This window comes from Tiliqua scincoides, chromosome 1, assembly GCF_035046505.1.
Source record: "Tiliqua scincoides isolate rTilSci1 chromosome 1, rTilSci1.hap2, whole genome shotgun sequence".
Classification (NCBI taxonomy): domain Eukaryota; kingdom Metazoa; phylum Chordata; class Lepidosauria; order Squamata; family Scincidae; genus Tiliqua; species Tiliqua scincoides.
In genome coordinates this window covers 134,589,237-134,612,694 of record NC_089821.1, presented here as the reverse complement: position 1 = coordinate 134,612,694, position 23,458 = coordinate 134,589,237, and the positions used below count along the sequence as shown (strand labels likewise).

Below are 23,458 nucleotides of genomic sequence, written 5' to 3'. Positions count from 1 at the left end.
TGGGCGTGCAAACTCAGCCATAAGAAGTATTGGTATAGTTTGCTACTCTTTATTTCTAAAGATTCAGCACTTAGTTCATTGCTAGTGTTTTAATAAAATGATACAAACCAATAGTAGCAGATTTACAGCAAGAAATAACATTCAATAAAATAGGTGGGCCCACAGATGGGTCCTGGCATCCATGGATTTAGTTATCTAAGGATTGGGGGTGGGGTCCACATGCCTTCCCATACCCATTAATTAGGTTAAGGGTGCAGGATGTGGCAGCAGCCATTTTCTGTGCTGCTGCAGCCCCACACAGCTCAGGATTGAGCTGTAAGTTCCAGACTCTCTCTTTCCCTGGAACATAACCTGTTAAAGCTTACCAGGGTGAGGTTTTCTTGTTACAACAGATTGAATTTAAGCTTATAGCAACATGCGAGCAGGCTGCCGGAAGCCTGAATGCTTGATGAAAATAGATCCAACACTAAATAGTAGTTAGTTTGCGGAACTCCTTTCCACAGGATGTGGTGATGGCCTAGATGCCTTTAAAAGGGGAATGGACAAATTTCTGGACAAAGTCCACCAAGGGTTACAAGCCATGGTGTGTAGGTGCAATCTCCTGATTTTAGGTTACCTCAGTATGCCAGATGCAAGGGATGGCACTGGAATGTGGGTCTCTTGTTGTCTTGTGTGCTCCCTGGGGCATTTGGTGGGCCACTGCTAGATACAGGAAGCTGGACTAGATGGGCCTATGGCCTGATCCAGCAGGGCTATTCTTACATTCTTAAGCTTCCCATTTAGTGTTAGCTCTAGTTTCATCAAGTATATAGGCTGCCGGCAGCCTGCTCTCATGGTGCAATAATCTTAAATGCTTATAGCAATGTGTTATAACAAGAAACCTTCGCCCTGGTAAGCTTTCAAACAATGTTAATGAGCGTGCAATGGCCACCATTAATACAAGCATCCCCTGTATTCACAGTTCCTGTATCCACAGGGGGTCTATAGAACGGATCCCCCGCATATATAGTGGCACTCCTGTATATTAGGTACCCTAAGAACATAATTTAGAACTCTGAATTTTTCACACTTGAGGTCATTCCATGCAGTGAACAAAGTGATGCAGAACATAGCCGTCTGAAGCTGCAGCCCTATACACGTATACCTGGGAGCAAGTTCCACACAATGAACACACTTCCTTCGGAGTAGACATGCATAGGATTGTACTGTAAGAGTCTTGGAGATGCCTTATTGGGGAAGTAAGGTCCTAAAATGCAGAAATGTTTTAGCACTACATTACCATTTTCTTTCTCCTGGAGGAAGATTTCATTATGATCGGGGTAATTTCCCTCTTATTGTCTTCATCTAGAAATCAAAGTCAAAAGGTAATACCATGATTATACTGTACAAGATCATTTCTTATAAATACTTCAGTAAGTTAGCATAGGCATTCTAGAAAACATATTAGAATACCACTTCACAAATTTCAGGAGGGTTTATCAAACAACAGGAAAGTAAAATAAGTTCCCATGTCAACAACCACAGAAGGTTTAGCATGGAAAGTACTACTGTACTGACTATAATCTATTGGAGGATTTGGGAGAAAGTGAACTCATTCTAGATAAAAAAGCTTGGGATCATTAGAAAAGGTATTGAAAACAAAACGGCTAATATTATAATGCCGTTGTACAAATCGATGGTAAAGCCACACCTGGAGTATTGTGTCCAGTTCTGGTCACCACATCTCAAAAAAGACATAGTGGAAATTGAAAAGGTACAAAATAGAGCGACTAAGATGATTACTGAGCTGGGGCACCTTCCTTATGAGGAAAGGCTACGGCGTTTGGGTCTCTTCAGCCTAGAAAAGAGATGCCTGAGGGGGGACATGATTGAGACATAAAAAATTATGCCGGGGATGGACAGAGTGGATAGGGAGATGCTCTTTACACTCTCACATAACACCAGAACCAGGGGACATCCACTAAAATTAAGTGTTGGGAGAGTTAGAACAGAAAAAAGAAAATATTTCTTTACTCAGTGCGTGGTTGGTCTGTGGAACTCCTTGCCACAGGATGTGGTGATGGCATCTGGCCTGGATGCCTTTAAAAGGGAATTGGACAAGTTTCTGGAGGAAAAATCCATTATGGGTTACAAGCCATGATGTGTATGTGCAACCTCCTGATTTTAGAAATGGGCTATGTCAGAATGCCAGATGCAAGGGAGGGCACCAGGATAAGGTCTCTTGTTATCTGGTGTGCTCCCTGGGGCATTTGGTGGGCCGCTGTGAGATACAGGAAGCTGGACTAGATGGGCCTATGGCCTGATCCAGTGGGGCTGTTCTTATGTAATTTGTATGTCAATCATAACTTGCTGTTCATCAATCAGATTCACTGTAGGAGGTTTACAACACCATGGAATTAATGCCACCTATACAGAATGCCTTTCATCAGCATCTTTAAAACTAATGGCACAATCCTATGCACGTCCACTCAAAAGTAAGTCCTACTGTGTTCAAGGGGGTCACTCTCAGGAAAGTGTGAATAGGATTGCAGCCTAATGCTGCAGACTCTACATAAGCTCCTTGGAGTAAGATTCCATTGTGTTCACTGGGGCTACTTGAATAGACATAACTAAGATTTTGTTGTAAGCCAATCCTTGCCATTCCATGCCTTGAAGCATGGGGTGGATATTAAGACAAAGGAGTATAAAAACCTGTGGCTATTAATGTCATTCCAAAACTCTTCACATTCAAAAATTCTGCACAGAAATATTTTGTTGGTGCAAAAGAGGTCAGAGAAAGTGATAACACAATTATAAAAACATGTGTGTATTCCAAGTTGCAAATGTGATTCAAGAACATGCAGAACAAAACAGACATGTGTATGCTGATAAAATTTTGACCTTTTACAAAGGAAAATTATGATGTCTATAACATAATTTGTTATGTACCCTTATGTCAGTACTTTCCAGCCAACGGGACGTGTGCTGCATCCTGCAGTTGGATGTCACTCACGGAGGCCTCCTCAAAGGGAATGTTTGTTCCCTTACCTCAGAGCTGCACTGCCCTTATGTCACTGCTGGAAAGCACTGTGCAGGAAAGTACTGACATAAGGGGTTAGGATTGTGCCCTTAAACTTTTTAGCAGGGGAAACTGTTCCTATTCACCCCAGCAGAATATCTTTCTAGCGGCTCCTTGTTGGTGTTTCTTCAGCATTTTTTTTAAGATTGTGAGCCCTTTTGGAACAGAGAACCACTATTTAAGTACTGTTCTCTATAAACTGCTTTGTGAACTTTTTTTTTTGGTTGAAAAATTGTATATAAACGTTTCTTAATTATAAAACTACACTATTTATACCAGGTTACTGATCCAAATGATTCAGTGCTACAACTAGAAATAAATGTACATAAACATAAGAAACTCACCATAAAAAAACCATAAAGAAACTCACCATAAAGACTTGTCTTCTTGACTGGGTCATGATTTGGACAGAATATTCTAGCATATTGAATAAATTTTGGGGAAAAATGATTGCATTAACATAACTATTCATTGTTAATAAAACAAATAAAGGTCAATATGGTACAGCTGAAAGAGTGGTTGACTAAGGAGGAAACAGTTCATACTAACAAATTGTCCAGACTACTGCCACCATTTTGCTCTTGAGGATCTTCATTCATTACAAAAGTCTACATCAGATTTTGACTAGTAATGTGAATATTGAATTTAAAATTTCTATTACAGGAGGTCCCGTTCTTAAGTGGAGGTCCCTTTCTTAAGAGAAAAATTCCCATTTATAAGTTATTTTGCTATAAGTCCAAGCTTTCCAGTGTGGTTTAGAGATTGCAAAGCTTGGACTTATAGCAAAACAACTTGTAAAGTTGTTTATTTAGTTATTTGATTTTTCTCTGTAAACCGCTTTGTGAACTTTTAGTTGAAAAGCGGTATATAAATACTGTTAATAATAATAATAATAATAATAATAATAATAATAATAATAATAATAAAGGGGAAGTTTTCTCCAAAAGAAATAATGTAAATAGGGGTTAATGGAGATAGTACATGCATCCATGCCCTTCATTAGACATAAAGAGAGAACTTCCTCGTGTAAGAAACACAAAATAAGGTTGGGATACAGAATGTAGAGAGCAGCATGCAGTCCTGAACGTGTATAAACCAGCAAGCCCCTTGCTGGGGTAGCCTGACTTCGATGTAAATTGAGAATTTTGTGTCAAGCAGTGAGTTGGCAGAGGCAGCAAGTTGATGGGAGTATTCTGTGCACAGCATTCCCCAGCCTGCTGCTTCCATCGAGTTCAAACTAGTTCTCTTTTTGAGATGCAGCATGTGAGAGGAAAGCAGGAAGGGCTTACCTCTCTCTCCCTTAGTGTTGAGGGCCACTGGTGTTGCCTCCTCCTCTAATGGTCCAGCATTCTCTCCAGGGCCAATAAAGGAAGCAGCAGCACTGGTGCTGTATGCTGAGGGAGAGAGGTAAGTTCTCCCCATCCTCCTCTTTATGTCCAGTGTCAACACTGTTGCCTCTAATGGCTGGCAAAGAGAATGCATAGTTGGGACACCCCTGTGTACAAGATATTTTGAGTTATTCCAAAATCTTTGTCACACTAGCTATCAGCCCAATCCTAACCAACCCTCCAGTGCCAATGCAGCCGAGCCAACAGGGTATGTGCTGCATTCTGTGGCACTGTGGCAGTCACAGAGACCTCCTTAAGGTAAGAAAACGTTTGTTTTTTTACCTCAGGGCTGGATTGAGGTTACATTGACATTGGAAAGTTGGTTAGGATTGGACCATAATTCTCCTAAGAATAAGTTTGTTCAAAGTTGACTAGCAAGGAAAACTAGCTTAAGAGTTCTAAAATTATATCCAACCATCCACACCAGGGTTTGCCAAACCCTGGCCCACAGGCCAGATCCAGCATTCGCCCAAATCCCTCCACTCTGTGAGCAGCTTTTACCATTCCACTGCTCTGTTCTTCACCCATGTGGGTATAGGGATGCTCTGGGCAGTTGTGTCTATAGCCTGACGTCCCAGCAGGCTTTGCACCAGGATGCCCATAGATGCAACTGCCCAGAGCGTGTCTATGCTCAAATCGGTGAAGAACAAAGTAGCAGAGCAGTGGAACGGTAAGATCTGCTTGGGAAAGAGAGGGTGCTTTTGTTGACCCTTTCCATTGTGCTAGATCACTGGTTCTTGAACTTTTAAGCACTGAGACCCACTTTTCAGAATGACAATCTGTCGGGACTCACTGGAAGTGATGCCATTAACTAGGAAGTGATGTCATGGTCAGAAGTGACATCATCAAGCAGGAAATTTTTTTAACAACCCCTCCAATTCAACAATAGCAAATCAATCAATCAATCAAGTAAATTAAAAGTTTACAATAAGTTTAAAAATTTATTTAAAATAAAGAAGAATCCTCCTAACCCTCCCAAGCTGATCTGTTTTAAAAAAGTTCCTCAAGCATCCCAAAGGCTGCAATCCTATCTACATTATTCCAGGAGTAATCCCCATTGACAATCATTGTTAAAAGCATATACATAGTAGCCTCTTAAAAGTACAGATCTGTAACATTTCCCCAAATGCAGTCACATACCATAGTAGTGTCAAGTCAAATATATTAGAAATAAAATACATATTGAAACGAATGGGGACCTACTTAGTGTGTCCCAACCCACAGTTTGAAAAACACTGTACTATACTAGATGAAGACCTATTGGGTGAATATAGTCAACAAGTAACTGTGGTTACCACTTCAGAACACTGGCATTGGCCATTAGCAGCCTTTGTATCCACAGCCATCCCAATGACTCCAAATGAGCGGAGGACATTCTAAGATCTGGATTTGCAAAGTTTTATTTATAAGTTACCTAGCTATATCATGGATTAACATTTTTCCCAGGTTGCTTCAGCTAATTTTTTTCCAGCTCTACCATATTTCCCTACAATTTCTAACCCTAGGTTAAATTGGTCATTTTATCATAAGCACTGCTAAGATCTCAGCAGCTGTTTCCACACTACAAAGCCAGTACCAGCTCCTGGATTCTTCTATCTTTTATCCATGATTTTACAGTCAATGGGAACAGTGCATAAAACTTGGCAAGAAGTGGTTAGCCACTACAAGACAACTACAAGACAACCAAAACTTTATTTTGCTGATTCTCAGCTCAGTTTTCCTTTTGAGATCATTTAGATTCACAGAAATTATCCACCCAGATATGTGGGTGTTCAGATTTGTTCCACCACACTGCAGTGACTATTTTTCAATAAACATTCAATTATTCCAAAAACCAGTTAAACAGAAGGTGGTTCCCCAGATAAAATAACCAAGATAATACAGAATTTAGAATACTTTTATAAAAATACCTGTAAATGCCTTGAATTTCATTTGTTTCTATTGCAGCATCGTCACACAACGCACAGAAATAATGATAACTTCTGCGACAGGTTTTTATCTCACAGCCAACAGTAGCCCCTTTCTTTCGACAGAAACTGCACACCTGCAATAAAAGGAATCAGAGGCTTTAAGAAAATTTTCATACCATTTAGTTACAGACAAGAAACTCAACTGAAGCAGTGCTGCCAGCATGGTTGAACACACAAGTAAAACTACTAATCAAAGAAAAATTTAATCACTGTATTCTCAGAATAGAGTAAGGCAGAAATAAAGACAACACAGACGGAAATTCAAAAGGAATAGCAATTTCACCTAACACTCCCTATAGCCAACCTTTCTCCTCCATCATGAGAATCATGGCAAAGCAACAACTGCAACTGATGAACTAAAAAATGAATTATAGTGTAGGTCAGAGCTGCTCAAACCCCAGCCCAGGGGCTGGATCTTGGGTTTGGATGAATCCGTCCACCCAGTGAGCGGACCTTTCTGTTCCACCTGGGCGCCACATGCAGACCTCCTTGATAGGGGGACAGGGACGCTCTGGGCAATCACGTCTGCCCAGATGTCCTGTCGCGCAGCCTTCTGGGATGCTGGGCAGCAAACTGCCCAGAATGTCCCTGTCCCCCGACTGTGGAGGACTGCATACGGCTCTCAGGTGGAATATAAAGATGCAGTCCAAATGGGGACCCCTTTTCTGTTGTGCAACAGTGGCAAGTTTGGCCACTGCTGGTGCAGGTCATGCTTCTGAGTAGTTTTATCTGCATGTTGTGTCATGCTGACAACAGCGCCTTAGCTTAGATAGTTGGCATAGGTGCTGAATCTCAGATGTTAATAACCCAAATATCATTTGAAACACTACTAGACATTTCATGTTCTCTCTTGTGCATGGATTTATCTTAGGAGGAAAAGCATATCAATAGTGATTAGAGTACACAAGTGGAGAGAGAGATATGCTGAATCAACATGTTTGCAAGCTATAGAATGGTATTAGGGGGGGGAAAAGGAGGCAGCTTGCCTTCTGTTCCAATCACATACCCTTGGAACACTGGGTACACAAAGTGGATGACAAGAGGATTCTGCCCCTCACCCCCACCCCCGGGCGATCATATGAAACCTTCAGGTTGAAAGCCCTTTATGCAAGGAAGGTAGAAAGGGAGAGAGAGTGTACTTTTCCTTCTCCCTCCTGAAACCTTCTTCCAATGACCCCAATCAACACATTTCAGAATACTAATTTTACCTCTTCTTCTGTTACAGACTTTTCTAACAAAGAACTTCACACGATAACATAAGAAGATAAGAACATAAGAACAGCCCCACTGGATCAGGCCATAGGCCCATCTAGTCCAGCTTCCTGTATCTCACAGCGGCCCACCAAATGCCCCAGGGAGCACACCAGATAACAAGAGACCTCATCCTGGTTCCCTCCCCTACATCTGGCATTCTGACTTAACCCATTTCTAAAATCAGGAGGTTGCGCATACACATCATGGCTTGTACCCCATAATGGATTTTTCCTCCAGAAACTCGTCCAATCCCCTTTTAAAGGCGTCTAGGCTAGATGCCAGCACCACATCCTGTGGCAAGGAGTTCCACAGACCGACCACACGCTGAGTAAAGAAATATTTTCTTTTGTCTGTCCTAACCCGCCCAACACTCAATTTTAGTGGATGTCCCCTGGTTCTGGTATTATGTGAGAGTGTAAAGAGCATCTCCCTATCCACTCTGTCCATTCCCTGCATAATTTTTTATGTCTCAATCATGTCCCCCCTCAAGCGTCTCTTTTCTAGGCTGAAGAGGCCCAAACGCCATAGCCTTTCCTCATAAGGAAGGTGCCCCAGCCCCGTAATCATCTTAGTCGCTCTCTTTTGCACCTTTTCCATTTCCACTATGTCTTTTTTGAGATGCGGCGACCAGAACTGGACACAATACTCCAGGTGTGGCCTTACCATCAATTTGTACAACGGCATTATAATACTAGCTGTTTTGTTCTCAATACCCTTCCTAATGATCCCAAGCACAGAATTGGCCTTCTTCACTGCCGCTGCACATTGGGTCGACACTTTCATCGACATGTCCACCACCACCCCAAGATCTCTCTCCTGATCTGTCACAGACAGCTCAGAACCCATCAGCCTATATCTAAAGTTTTGATTTTTTGCCCCAATGTACATGACTTTACACTTACTGACATTGAAGCGCATCTGCCATTTTGCTGCACAAAGGATAACAGTCCAACACAAAGTTTGTCTGAGGAATATGGTTTTTAACAGAAGTTTCTGAATTGGTTATTAACTGCTTCAGGCACCTAGTGTATAATTTGAATAGCCTTTGACTGAAAAGATATAGCCCCATACTTGTTTTGTTTCTTACGTTTCTTTTATAGTACTTTTATCCTGGCTTCACAAGTATTGCGTTTGTATAAAGAAAGTCCTTTGGGGCTTTATATATATTGAGGAAATATTAATTCAAGTAATTATTTATTTTACAGCAGAGGAGTTATCATCCAGATTTTTTTATGTTGTTCCAAGTCAGCTAAATGCTTGGTTCAACTTCTCCTCATTTCTATTCGTTTTGTTGCATTTATATACTTTAAACAACCTCTGACTACAGTTTTCATGGCATCCCATACCACTGTAGATGGCAAATCAGGGGCAAGGCTGAATTAACTGAATTCTCTTACTGACTATATCCCATATAGATTTATTTTAGAGTACTATGGAATTTAGCCTCCATGTCAATATTCTAAGAATGGTAAGCCTTTGTGAGATTTTACAAGCCACCCAAAATCCACAGCCCTGCATTGGTTCTAAGATAAGGCAAGAAGGGAACACACAGGTTCAAAAGGGTTCAGACTTCATTCCTGGAAAATTAGCAGATTCATTTTTATGTTAATTTTTGGAAAAATGTTACATATTCAGGTGTTCTTTTCCCTGAATAATTACTATTTCATGTTTCTTAATAAAAGATCTTTAACATTAAATATAATTTTTATTCATTCTATATAATCTGCTGTTATGGACATCTAACTATAAAAGGTTAAGAACAGGTGTCTCACCAGCCTCTTTCCTCTCTTTATTTCACTCACTACTGAGGCCACATCGAACCTTATATCCAGATTCTCAGGATTATTTTCTTCAGATTCCACAAATCCTGAGGAATATAACTAGAAATAAAAATAAGAAACATTAAAATAATCAGTGGTGCTAAAAGAACAGCAGCATTAGTGAGATTCATTTCAGTGCAGTCTCAACATTCACTGTTAGAAATTTCTTTGGCAGGTTTACGGAGCCATAAATAACCACCCTAGATTATGCACTGTCTTAAAAATAAAATGCAACAACCATTGTTCCATATTAAGCTCATGCCTGCTCATTGCCCCTAGTTTATTCATGAACCCACCCACTCAAAATTGAACATGAAGAACTAAGGTAACAGAAGAGAATCATCAAACCAGCTCCTATATCTAGTTTGTCAATGTAAGGGTATGAGGAGCCACCTTGTATTTGGTCATTCCTTTCTGGACTCCTTTCTTAGTTATTCCTCGGAGCATGATAGGAAGATAAGGGTAAACAATTTGCTTTCAGCAACTCACTGCCCCTCCTTCCTTCCTTTCTTTTAAAACCATATGGCAGATTCAAATAGTCCTGGGATTCTAAGGAATATCTGAGAAAATACAATTTTGCCCTTACTCAACACATTCACTACCACTGCATAGACTGGTTATGAAAGTACCATTAGCATCTATTGGCTAGTACATTATCACATCTATCACTACTGATAGAGACAATGCCCTGTCCCCTTGCCTGAGTCACTTTAACTAGTTATCTCATTAAAAGCTTGCTCTTTAGTTTAGCAAACCGCCATCCCCATTATTTGCATAAAGTGATGTAATATAGGTTAAATCAGAGGTGTCAAACATAAGGCCCGATGCGGTCAGAAGCTCTTTAACCCCCCTCCATTCTAATTAGACTATCCCAGAGCTGCCCTTTCAGTGCCTCTTCTGCTGAGGCTCTGAGAGAGAAAGATGGAAGGAGGCCTCAGAAGTCAAGGACCACTACAAGGTAAGTTGCAGTCCAAGAGGGGTGAGAAAAGGAGATGCCTCCAAGGTGCTGGGTGAGCCTTATCATTACATAGGCTGCCCTTTCAGCAGCATCACTTTTGCCCCTCATCACTTCAGATTCTCCCAGTTGCTGAGCTGCAAATTGACATTGTGGCAGAAGAGACGCTGCTGAAAGGGCAGCCTGCATGATAATTGGGCTCTCTCAAATTTTGAAAATATAATCAAAATTTTCACACTTTCTCTTCTGTCATTTGCAGCTAGTTTCAATGTGAGGAAAAAGTGCTTATTTCTGACCATCCTCTGCTTACTGACATCACTTCTTAACAATTTCACTTCTGGCCATCAGCAAACACCATGAATGCTATTTGGCCCACTGTATGAAATGACACCCCTGCTTTACTTGGTCTTTGACTACTAATATAACCTCTCAAATTTGTCACATCTTTCTTAACAGGGGAAAGGAACTGAAGGCACAGTTTTTGTACTGCTGAATGAGGGTGGAGAGAGAGAAAACAGTTTCAACAGGGGAAAATGCCATTTCTCCTGAAACCTATCCTGCAGTGCTCTTTCTTCACAAATAAAGTGCCCCTAACATTTCATACTGCTTAGGGAAGTACACAGTATTTTTCAAAATTCTTTCAGGAGTACTCCAATATTACATTAAAAAAAAATCCACCCATCCCCAAGGTTATGTCATTCAATGTACCACCATTTGAGAAACACTTTGCTGTATTTATGAAGCCACATAAGCCTATATTTAATGTACCACACATAGACCCAAATGAGTCATTCTATATGCCCTAGAACGGTGGTTCTCAAACTGGTGGGTCAACACCCACCAGTTCGTGTAATGCTTCCTCTGCCCCTTTAAGGGACTGGAGAAGGAGAGGGAGGCAGTGACGCAATCTAAAGGGGGTGCTTTCCACTTACTTTGAACCATGTAGGGCTGCAGCAGGTTCAGGGAGCCCTGCACAGCCCTCCTCAGTGCTCCCTAACTCTTGGAATCTGCAATAAAAGCAGGCCCACAGCACTTCCATTTTGCAGGAGGTGCTTTGCGACCGCTATTACTGAATATTCCAAGCTTCGGGGAGCGCTGTGGAGGGCTGTGCAGAGCTCCTTGCACTTCCTGCAGCCCTACAAAATAAGTGGAAAGTACCCCCCTTGGCAACTTGATCCTTGGCATCGTGTCGTTACCCTAAGCCTCTCCCCTGCAAGAACTTACTAAGGGAGTAAAGCTCCCTCGAAGTTTGAGAAACACTGCCCTACAAAACTCATGCTGGCTCCCTGTGCCCCTCCTATAAGCAGAGCACCTTCCCACTCAATTCCGACTATTGACTGTCACAGGACATATGAGCCAGGCGGGTCACAGAATGTATGACCCACTGACACTCTGTAGAATCTCCTGTTGAGAAGATAGGGAACAATGCATGACTGCAGGCACACAATTTTAATCTTAGTGGGTTTGCGTAATGCCAAGAACCAGCTAACTCACTAAGATGACGTAACATGAAATGGTTCAATTACTAATCCTGGTCCCACACCAAAAGTCTCATTTACAAAATAGCTGTACGGATAACTTAGAAATTCGTGTGTGCTTCTGGAACAGGAAGATACCAAACTTGACCTATAAGCAGGTATGTTTATTGTGTGGCATTAATTCTGTAGCTATCTTTTTCAAAAATGGCAGATGCACAGGAACCCATGAGTGTATACAGAAAGTTCCTTTTGGCAACCAAATGTACATGCCAAAGAAAGACGGCCAAAACCACAATCACAATTTTATAATTAATAGAAATAGAACCCAGAAACAACCACCAACAAATTACAGCCTGGTAAGTGCAAATATAAAAATTTTTTATTTAGATTACATCAACAAAATACAAGAAGCTTTCACAAAAAAATTTACTTAAGAACAAGACAAGGAAATTGTGTACATGTCACATGTACATGTCATGTGTACAAAGGTACATCTCATCATATTGAAATGACTGAAATGGAACTCAAAATAACTAAATGAGAACAACCAAGCTGATCTTTCTGAAATTCCTGTGATGAAATGGTAGGCAAACAACAAAGATTAAGGGAAACCATGTCAAATAAAGAGTTTGGTTTAATTAACTGTTCAGTAAATGAGTCTGATGTGAAGGTTTAGCCACCAGAGTTCTGAAGCATTGCACTATTGAGAGAATGAATGTTGATTTCTATACTCAGTGTGGGGCTGCCCTTGAAGACTGTTCTGCAACTGCACTTAGTGCAAATGTGGCTGTCATGATAACTGACCAGTGCCAAATCCTGAGATTTTATGATCCTACTATTGTGCCAGATACATTGGCTGATAATCCATTTTTAGGAAGAATTGTGAAGGTGTTTCAGCAGATGAGCAAATTCCAAGGGGACCAGCATCTCCTGAGGCTGTTGTTTCTTTTGTAGTCTTAAGGATTTTAAGAACCATTACAAGCTAGTCCTAATTCAAGGAATCAGAATTTCTATGTTTGAAAGAGAATTCAAGGCACATGCTTGCTCCAGCTAGTTCCTAGCTACATTCCTGATTCTCATTCAGAGTTTTAATCTTTTTCAGTAAATGGCTCTTAAGGCATTAAATTTGGAAATGAGGTCAAGAGTTAAAAGCAATTCCACTATGAATAGGAGCATGTTAATGTGGACTACTTAAGATGCATTGTGACACAGCTTTTCTCACTTACATAAAAATGCAGCAAGTTATTGTGAACTTCTTGTATTTACATACAAGATTTTGTGATTTGCATGCTACATGGTCACTAATTCTTCTAGTAAAGATGTAAGGCATTTTGATGATGGCAGAACACTGTCCATTTCTTACTCGCTGTAGTCTACTAGATTATATATGGTTCAGTAAGGTGAGTGGCTGCTGCCAGCAGAGTGTTCTTTGGATGTGTCCTGTGAAGCTACCAAGCTACAACACCAAATCAGCTAAGTGTCTGTATGCAGCAAGGCTCTGCTCTTTAAAAATATTGCTTCTACAGATATTATCCATACTCTGACCAGATTCCAGCATTTTTAGTTTCCTTTTCTGAGCATATTCATCAATTGTTCTGGTTTTGCTATATATGATACATGGTAGATAATAATGGTAGATAATATATATGATACATGGTATCATATATATGATAATATATTATCATGATAATCATGATAATATATATGATACATGGTAGATAATAATTGTGTTGCTTTACACAAAGTGAAGAACATGTGGTTGACATATACATGTATAACTTAAGAGTTCACTAGTTCTAGCTTCTCATATGATTGCAACTGTATCATGATCACATGTTGCACCCAGTATTTTCTTTATAGCATACTTTTCATACCATGTTATGCACCCAATAGTAAATGTTTTCTGTCATTCAAAAACTTCAATTCTGTTAAACACGTATTCCTGCCTTATTTCTTTTGCTTTTCTCATTTGTTTTCAGTCATCAATTATATATTTGCTTATGTTTGATGACATAAAATGCACTATTTTTTCTTGAAAATATCTGTAAGCCTTGTATTCAACAAAATAACCTTTCCATGTCAAAAATGCTTCCAGATTCTTCATCCTTTTAGCAGCTTGGTTCTTCTGCAAGTCACCCTGAAAAAAATAAATATGTTTAATTACTTACTTTATACCTGTTAGTAGTTAACACAGTGCAGTCCAACCCCAGCATCACCCCCAATGCGGAAGTAATTGTTGGTGATGTGATGACATCATCGCCAATTATTTCCTGGTTTTGAGCTGTCAAAGTCACTCAGCAGGTTCAGGAGGCAGAGGGGTTTTTCCTTTCAGGAGAAGCCAGAACAGTGCGGTAGGGAGACTGAAAAGCTGTTGAAGCAGGTGGCTGTGGTGGGGCTTTGAGGGCTGAACAGGTCTCACTTGCAGCCATGTTGGTCGGGCCAACCCAAGTTAACAGGTTATTAATGTGCCAAGCTTCCATCCTGAAGAAAAATAAGACACCAATAGACTTACAGTACAATCTTACCCTTGAGATACCAGTATATTTCCATGTACACCACACAACAGCCCCACCAGCTAGGAAGGACAACTGCTGGTGAATGCACCAGCAACAACAGCAACATGATGCAGCACCAACTTGGATGCCTTGGATAAAACTTAGATGCCAGCACAACTTGACTAATAGAAGTCAGAACGGGGAGGAAATTGTGCCACAACATGGGAGGGATGAGGATGAGTTGGCATATGCCAGTGGTTTCCAAACTGTGAGATGTGGCTCCCAGGGGAGATGTGGAATCCTCTTGAAAAACCTGCCATCCTACAATATATAGCAGTGGTTCTCACACATTTAGCACTGGGGCCCACTTTTTATCTGTCAAAATCTGTCAGGACCCACCGGAAGTGATGTCATGGCCAGAAGCGACATCAAGCAGGAAGACTTTTAACAATCCTAGACTGCAATTTTTCCCACACTTACCCAGGAGTAAGTCCCATTTACTATTATTGTTAACATATACGGTAGCTTATTAAATGTTCAGGTCTGTAACATTTCCCCAAATGCAGTCCCATACCCATGATAGCATCAAGTCTAATATACTAAAAATAAAATATTGAAATGAATGGGGACCCACCTGAAATTGGTTTGCGACCCACCTAGTTGCTCCTGACCCACAGTTTGAGAAACACTGCCCCAGAATATATGCTGGCTGAGACCTTTTTTCTGGACCAAAACGGCCTAGGTAGGAATCAGTATCCGTCCCTTTTCTGGGGTTGGTCATTGCACCCTGCAGTCTTTAGGGACTGCCCTTACTTCTGAGTTCCATCCACTACATTCTTTAGCTGTAGCATCTCTGCACAGATTCCATACAACAAAGGCATTCCTTCTTGGATGTTCTTTTACTGTAGCTTTTAATTTCCTTGGAGGCTCGCTTAGAGTATAGAATCTTTAGGAAAAACTATACTGATATCTTGGTTAAGTTTGTATTGTAGATGGGTATTAACATTTCACAGTTTGTCCGTGTTTTTAGATACTTGCTTTTTAAAAAAACTAGTTTTACAATTCACAGTTGCACACTCCTTCATTCCCTTAGTCCAGTGGTTCTCACCCTTTTTAGCCCAGGACCCAATCTGTCTGGGGCCCACCGGAAGTGATGTCAGCAACCTGGAAGTGATGTCATAGCCAGAAATGACATCATCAAACAGGAAGTGACATCACGGTGGTGTCAGAGGCGAAAGTGATGTCACCAAGCAGAAAGTTCCTGCCTAGAAACTCAAACTGTAAATGACAAGAGACAGTATTCCAACTCAGAAGCTTCTTCCAATTCTCCCTTCCATTGCTATCAAGCAAAAAATAAAACATATGGAACAAAATATTTGTATATTTATTTAGTACAGTTTTTATTTCTGTCTTTATTTCCAAATCTCAGGCTACTTCTTGTATTGCGCTTGAAACTAACAAACATTGATGTGGCTATTGATACTGTGCACAGCATTAGCCAGAAACAAGTGCACCCTACTCATGCACCTCAATACAAGAAGTAGCTTGAGTTTTTGTAAATAAAGGAAATAAAAAAGTAGTATCCCCCTCAGAAGGAGGACAAGCAGGGATGCTTCCCCTCATCTCCCCCTAGCCCAAGCACATCTACTCAGAATTGACTCCCATTATTGGCAATGGGGCTTACTCCCAGGTAAGAGTAGACAGAATTGCAGCCTAAGAGAGAAGTAAGAAGAGGGGAAGTGTGCACATCAGAGAATCGGCTGGGGGAGCAGCACTCTCCCTAGGTGCTCCCCCCATGCCATGTTTGCCCCCCTCCCGGCTGCTCTCTTGGCAACCAGGGAACCAGGAATCCCCCCTCACCCCAGCTAAGATATAAAGAGAGGACGTGCTAGCCAGGGAAGGAAAGGATTGTGGCTTCCAGGTGATTTCAGAGAGGGAGAGAGACTGTGATGCAGAAGACGAGAACGGCAGTGGGGCGGTGGCGGTGGTGATGCTGCTTCCAAGTCAGGCTCACAAGAGGGGAGATCACGCAGGTCTGCCTCTACTCATGCAAGGCCTGTGTTCAGGTCTCTGCCTACACTCTCCAGCCCAGCCCAGCTATGGGGGGGGGGGGAGCTGCTCTATCTTGCAACCCCAAGGCAGCCCATCCCATCAAGGCAGCCAAGCAGACAAAGGTTGGTGGGGAGAAGCCTGGCTGGCTCGTCCACATCTCTCCAGGTCCTTATTTGCCTGCAATGCAAGCCTGCACTCCACAATTGGCCCCCCTGAGGGAAGCCTCTGAGTGCAGAGGGAGGTCCAGCTGGAAGGCAGCAGCACACTTTCTGGGGAAAAGCGGCACGCTGCTTTCTTTACGCATGTGCAAGCCGCTCTTAGTTACATCTCATTTCGGGAAGCTTAAAATGGCAATGCCCAGGCTTTGCCCACTTCCAAAGTGGCGCCGCCCAGGTCTTTTGCCATCTTCCAAGATGGCTGCCGTCAGCTTCCGACAACCCACCAGAAATCAGATCGCAACTCACCAAGTGGGTCCCGATCCATAGTTTGAGAACCACTGATATATAGGATTGTAGCCCTAATGGGGATACATGGCCAATGGCTCATGGGGCCATGGTCCATGGCGCTCAGTAGGTCAAGGGAGCCGCCAGTTGAAAAAGCTTGGGGACCAGTGGCGTATGCCACTGGCATATTCTTGTAGCAGGCAACTTCTGCTGCACTTCTTCCCAGGGTCTACATCACTGGTTCCCAACCTGTGGTCAGAAAAACAAGATCACCTTTGATCACTTCCAGTTTCTCACTGAGTTAGCATTCCCCCATGGATCATCAAAGAGGGCTGAAGTGTCAGCTGTGGGCAGTCTGTTCTCCACCATCTCTGGTAGTCCATGGGGCAATGCTTGCTCAGGAGATACTCTCCCATGGACCACCAGAGAAGGAAGAGACCACTGCAGTCTCAACCAACAAAATCTTCTCTATAAATAATAAATCTATATTATTTATAAATATAAATAAATATATTATCTATAAATAATAAATCTGTATTATAGACAGGTATGGATGAATCTGAATGTGTCTTCAGCCCACCAGCCTCCCACAGTTCACAAGAGTACCTAGTGACTTCACTGAAGCCCCTTCAGAGCGAGTTCCTTTGTCCCTTTATTGAGCACAGTGATGATGGGAGTTTCTGGACCCAACAAAAACCCTGAGGCTGGCCTGAGGTCCTGCCAGTCCCTCTGAATTTCTAGAGCCTGGGTGAACCTCCTGGGAGAAGGGAGGCTGCAATTATCTTTTCACTCTGCCCCAGAGCATACCCATGACCTGTTGGCAAATGTCACATCACCAGCTAAGATAGCTTACTAAGTTTCTTTCTCCTTTCACTCTTTTTTTCCTTCCCACTCCTCATCTTCTCCTTCCTCCACTGCTTCATGTCTTTCTTCAGTGCCCCCTTCTTTGGCCCTTCACCTTTTTCTCTTCCAGAAAACTTCCTGTCCCTCACATGTATGGCAAAATGTTAACATTTGCCCTCTCAAAATTCTTATTGTAGATATTCTACCCCAGAAGGTCTCAACACAAACAATCAAGTGGAACTGCTAACTCACCATTTCAACAGGGGAAGCCAGCATGATGCACCCCACACAGGTAAAGGAGGGGAGGAAATTCCATGTCATAATGTATTAATGCTGCATGTCCGTTCCATGTCTCTATCTCCCCTCCACTGACATTCAGGACTGTTAAATATGACTTCAATGCAAACTGTGGGCCCAAACCTATCCAACTTTCCAGTGCCAACACAGCTGCAATGCAGCTTCAAGGAGAGGGCTTCTGTGACTGCTTCCCCACTGCAGGATGCAGTGCACACCTGTATCAGCACTGGACATCGGGTCCTGAGTTGCCTAACCATCCTTTCCTTTCATCCTTTCCTTTTGCAGAGCAGAGAGTATTTTCTGTCCCTTGGTAAATGCCATAGGCTGCCGCCATTGGTACCGCTGACCAAGCACTCAACTGAATCCCTCCTGTTTTCCAGGACTGCATCACTGCCACATGGGACAGAACAGTTATTTTCCACAAAGTTCCATTGCAGCCCATTCCCAGGAGAAGGAAAGGTCATTTCCAAGCCACAATATGCTTGCCCCCAACAGCATATACACTCTGGTGGTATCATTCTCCCTTACAAATATCAAGAGAGGTGGTGGATGCACATCCTGCCCACCAGGACCATGTGGCCTCTTAGGTAAATGAGGATCTACAAACGAAGCTGACCCAGATGTTGTGCGAGTGCCAGAGAAGTCTTCCTGGATTTGAGCCTACCGATCGAGAGATGAGGAAGATCAGCATGCACTAATGGGACTCGTCAGCCTGGGAAGGCAGCTCATCTGAGAGAAGGAAAACTCTGATCCCAAACCTCCACTGCCTTATGGCTACATCCAATTATGGAAAAGGCTTCAGGAGTCAACCTCGAGGTAAAATCCGGAGCCGGAGTCCCTGAGGCAGTTCATGGCTGAACACAGTCACATTCTGGAAACTCCTGCGACGCCGCTGGAACAAACCATATTGGCCTCTGCCTTTCCATTGGACCATTTCAGCGACGTGGAGAGGGGGGATTTGCTGCATGGGTAACAGCCTATCCTCCATACCTACTTTACCCAGGCTTCGCGCACTGGAGAGGACACTCTGTTCCAGAACCATCATTCAGAGCGCGACACCATAGTCTTCCGAGACTGAAGGATGCCAACAACAAATATCAAATATGCAACTCAATGCAGAGAACATGCACTACTGATGCTGTTGTCAAGATCTTGTTACTTTGTGCTTCTCCTTGCTTCCCACAGGCAGCTGTACCCCAAAGATACCACAGACCCCAAGGGAAGCTTACAACCCGTCTGCTTGCAGTGATCAGTGCGAGACTACCTGCTGCTCAGCAAGGTTGATGACCTACTCATTCTAATCAGGTCTCTGTGGCTTTGCAAGCTCCAAGCTTTCTTAACACAGGATAGGGGCACTGTAGCATCGTTGTGGGGGAGGGGGGAACTGTGTGCAGACATGCACAACTAAGTGTAGTTTCCTTGGGGCATCTCCCATAGTTTGTGGTGCTGACTGTTGCTCCTGTTCATTCCCAAGGGCCGCCGGGAGGGGGGGTTAATTGTTCCAGTGGTTGCTCTTTGGTTGTGCCAGCCCCCAGCCCCTACTCTGCTCACACTGCTGGTGCCTCTCTGGCCACCATTGGGCAAGGTGGACACAAACTGCTCTTTGGATGTCAGACCAACATCACACTGGCATCAGGACACTGCTCCATGGACAACAGGCTGTAGCAGGGTTCCTATGGATCTTGGGGGCATTACTGGCAAGACCTGCAGCAGCATAGTTTCATTCTTCCATCTCGTGCTAACTCAAGAGCGCATACCTGGTGAATGGGGAAACCTTTTCTCCTTTTTTGTTGTCACCATACAGTATGTATGAATTTGCACAAGTATAGCACACATAGGATACCTGGAAGTACTATTTTTTTGACATTCCTTAATCAGTATGTATTGCCACCAAAATGAACTTTTACATCTCCATATTCACATGTCAACTATCTTGGAAAATAGTAATTACAAGATTAATGCCACATCTCTACTTTCTAATGAACATGTTTACCAAATTCAATTTTGTAGCTACAGTATTTGGTCCAGAAGCACACAGACTTTTCAATTTTCTGTACTAGGATTTTCTTGCCCCACCCCCAACTCTTGGTAACTAGGCCCACTTCATACCATGCTATAAAACATTAGTTGCCTGTACTAAGCAGGCGTTACAACTAGATCAGGCATGGGCAAACATTTTGGCAGAAGGGTCATAACATCTCTCTGACACTGTGTTGGGGGCTGGGAAAAAAGAATTTGAATAAATTCACATAAATGAATACACTAGAGACAGAACTTACAGGAATGAATGAATTTTACATAGTTTATTTATAATATACATGAGAAATATATTACATGCATTTAGAACCATATGAGAATTATGAATTGTTTGCCACACACCTCTTGCACAGTGAAGACATACAAGAAACCAGTCCAGGCACCCCCATGGAGAGCATCTGGGTGAATGTTAGGAGGGGGGAGAGCAACAACAAGCACAACACTGTGGTGGGTGTGGACAGTGTTTTCTTGAAACAATTGGCAGACATTGCAAGGAAGCATGAGGTAGTTGTAATGGGAGACTTAACTATCCAGATATCTGTTGGGAGACTAATTTGGCCAAGCATGGGCACTCCAATAACTTCCTGTTGTGCCTGGAGGATAACTTCATTTTCCAAGAAGTGGAAGAAGGAATGAGGGAAGGGGCCATCCTGATCTTAACCGAAAAGGAGGAATTGGTTGATTAGGAGGAAACTTAGGGCAAAGTGATTACGAACTGCTGGAATTCTTAATCTTGTAGGAAACAAACGGAATACGCAGTAAAACCTGTACACTTGATTTCAGGAAGGCAGATTTTAGCAAGCTCAGAGAAATGGTAGGTGGAATCCCATGGGTTGATGAATTAAAAGGGGTTCAAGATGGGTGGAACTCCTTAAGAAGCAGCTTCTACAGATGTACTCAGAAACATTTCCTATGAAAAAGGGGAAGACACCTCAAAAAACCAGGATGGCTGCACAAGTAACTTAGTGGTGAGTTAAAGACAATTGGGTGGGGGGAACTGAAAGTTGCACACACCTTTGCCTTCTATGGAAGTCTTCTGCTCCTTTTCAAGGCAGCCCAAAACACTGCAAAAAGGCTTCACCTGGCACAGGCAGGGAAACAGCCATGGAGGAGGTTCTCCTTGCGAAGGAACAGTAACACTCTTGGAGCCCCTGAGCCAGCAAAAAGGCTGAAGAGGGGAAGGGTGGGGAAGAAAACCCTGTGTAACCAGAACACGTGCAGCAAGGTGGGGCGCCCGCCCACGCGCTCTCTCTCACACATACACACACAGGGCAGGTGCAGTAGTAGCAGAGGGGATTCCTTTAAAAAACCCAGGGAGTGTTTGCTGAATTTCCCCCCCTTCAGACTGAGATACCGAAGGCTCCCCATGCTCCTGCCTACAGAAACAAAACAGCCCAGCAAGCAAGTCTTCCCAGCAAGCCAAAGCATTGACTAGAATGGGACTTACTTCTGAGTAGCAAGCATAGGACTGGGCTCTCAGGCTACAATCCGATCCACACTTTCCTGAGAGTAAGCCCCATTGACTACAATGGAGCTTACTTCTGAGTAGAAATGCATAGGACTGGACTCTTAGAAGCTCAGCATCCCACCTGTGAAAGAAGCAGGGGCAGAACAGGCAGGGCTGAGTACGGATCAGAGGAGGGGGATGGATTGATAACAGCTGCCTTAGTTTCCTTCCAGCCCCAAGTGTCAGGCTGCAGCATATTTGTTTAACTCTATGGAATTTATCACAAGGCATTCTTTCTTAATCGGGTCTTTTTTCTTAATAGGAATGGAAATCGCAGGTATAAATAGGCTCTACCTGTATGATGCAATCCAGCTCTAAGCAGCATGAATCCTTGTTTAAATAAGCTCTGATGCTACACAGGAAGTGGCAGTTAACCCTTTCCTGTCTAGCTTCAGTTAGTTTAATCAAGGGATTCACACTGCTAGGAGCTGGATTGCATCATGCTGTAAGGTTAACTGCTTACAGCGCCCTGTTTAAGGAAGATTTTCAGTGGGGCTGTTCTTATGAAGGCCAGGAAACAGAGAGTGGGTGTCAATGGGCAATCCACAATGTGGATCCACAAACAATTATCCCAACATTCAGCATGTAAGAATGGGATATTGTTCAATGGGTGCTAAATGGATTGAACTGAGCACTCAATAACAATGCAAAATATAATCTCTTGATATATTTTGGGAACACATATTCTATACAGTATGTTAAATCCAAGAGACTAATAAACCTTTTTTTTTGGTATGTGACACCAAGTAAATTAGCCAAAATGTATGAAACTATGTCCAATGGTTTCCAACTATGGTTTCCAACTATGTCCAATGGTTTCCAACTATGTTGGAAATGTAAGAAACAAGAGGGAACATTTTACCATATGTGGTGGACGTGTTCAAAAGTTAAAAAATATTGGTCACAAATTCATGCACAGATACAGTTGATCTTAAAAACAAATATACAATTGAAGCCAGAAGTATTTTTATTAGGTATGACAGATGAGTATGTGGAAAGAAAAAATGAAGTTTTATTTTTGTATATGATAAGCGCTGCCAGAATACTTTATGCTCAAAATTGGAAGACTATGAATATACCTTCGGTGGAGGAATGGTGGATAAGACTTATGGATTATGCAGAGATGAATAAATTAACAATTTTGCTTAGGGAGAATTCAACAGAAAACTTTTTGAAGAATTGGAGTCCAGTTATTGATTTTTTGAATCAGAGAGAGGATGGGGATTTGAGGTATTTTGGATTTGAAGATTGATTTTGAAGTAGTAGTGGTATAGATTAATATTTGTTAATGTTTGGACTGTATGTATTCGGATTATAAGTATGGGAATGTTTTGGCTTCACTCAGGCTGCTTTATTAGAATTTTGTTTATGTATGTATTTGTTTTTCTATTTTATGTTTATTATAGTTAAATAAATAAATGACCAAGAGACTAATAAACCTTTTATGAAACTGGATAAACAAAGTTGCAATCTGGAAAGAAACCACCTAGTGTGCCCCATTGGGTGGTAGAAAGGAGGGATAAAAATTCATTAAATAAAAGGTAAGCAGGAATCCAAGGAATTTTTCACTCACCTGTTATCACGTAGCATAGTTATGAGAGCCTGATTTGTGGCAGATTCTGTTCTAGCCTTAGAGAGAATGAGTCTGCTCAAGGCCACCAGGTCAGGATTTACATGCATCTTTCCTCCTTTCAGACTTGAGCAGGAGCTTCTGGCTCTCTAAGGCAAACTCATCAATCACGATACTGACAATATTTGCTACCACTTCACTTGGCTGTTCCCAGTCAAAGGGAAAAAAGTTAAAACAATAAAATTTGCCTTGATCTCCACTTCAAAGGTGCATGCATGTGCACGTGTACAT

The 23,458-nt window shown here is 42.2% G+C and overlaps 1 protein-coding gene across 1 annotated transcript in view; it reads right to left on the bottom strand.

The window, feature by feature from the left end:
- PHF11 (PHD finger protein 11) overlaps positions 1–23,458 on the bottom strand; it is a 51,194-nt gene that overhangs the window by 11,446 nt on the left and 16,290 nt on the right. The window contains exons 3-6 of the mRNA XM_066633294.1: positions 9,443–9,550; positions 6,357–6,490; positions 3,429–3,475; positions 1,280–1,344 (exon numbers count right to left, since the gene is read on the bottom strand). Coding sequence (XP_066489391.1) covers positions 1,280–1,344; positions 3,429–3,475; positions 6,357–6,490; positions 9,443–9,550 — 354 coding nt within the window. The remainder of the gene's footprint in view (positions 1–1,279; positions 1,345–3,428; positions 3,476–6,356; positions 6,491–9,442; positions 9,551–23,458) is intronic.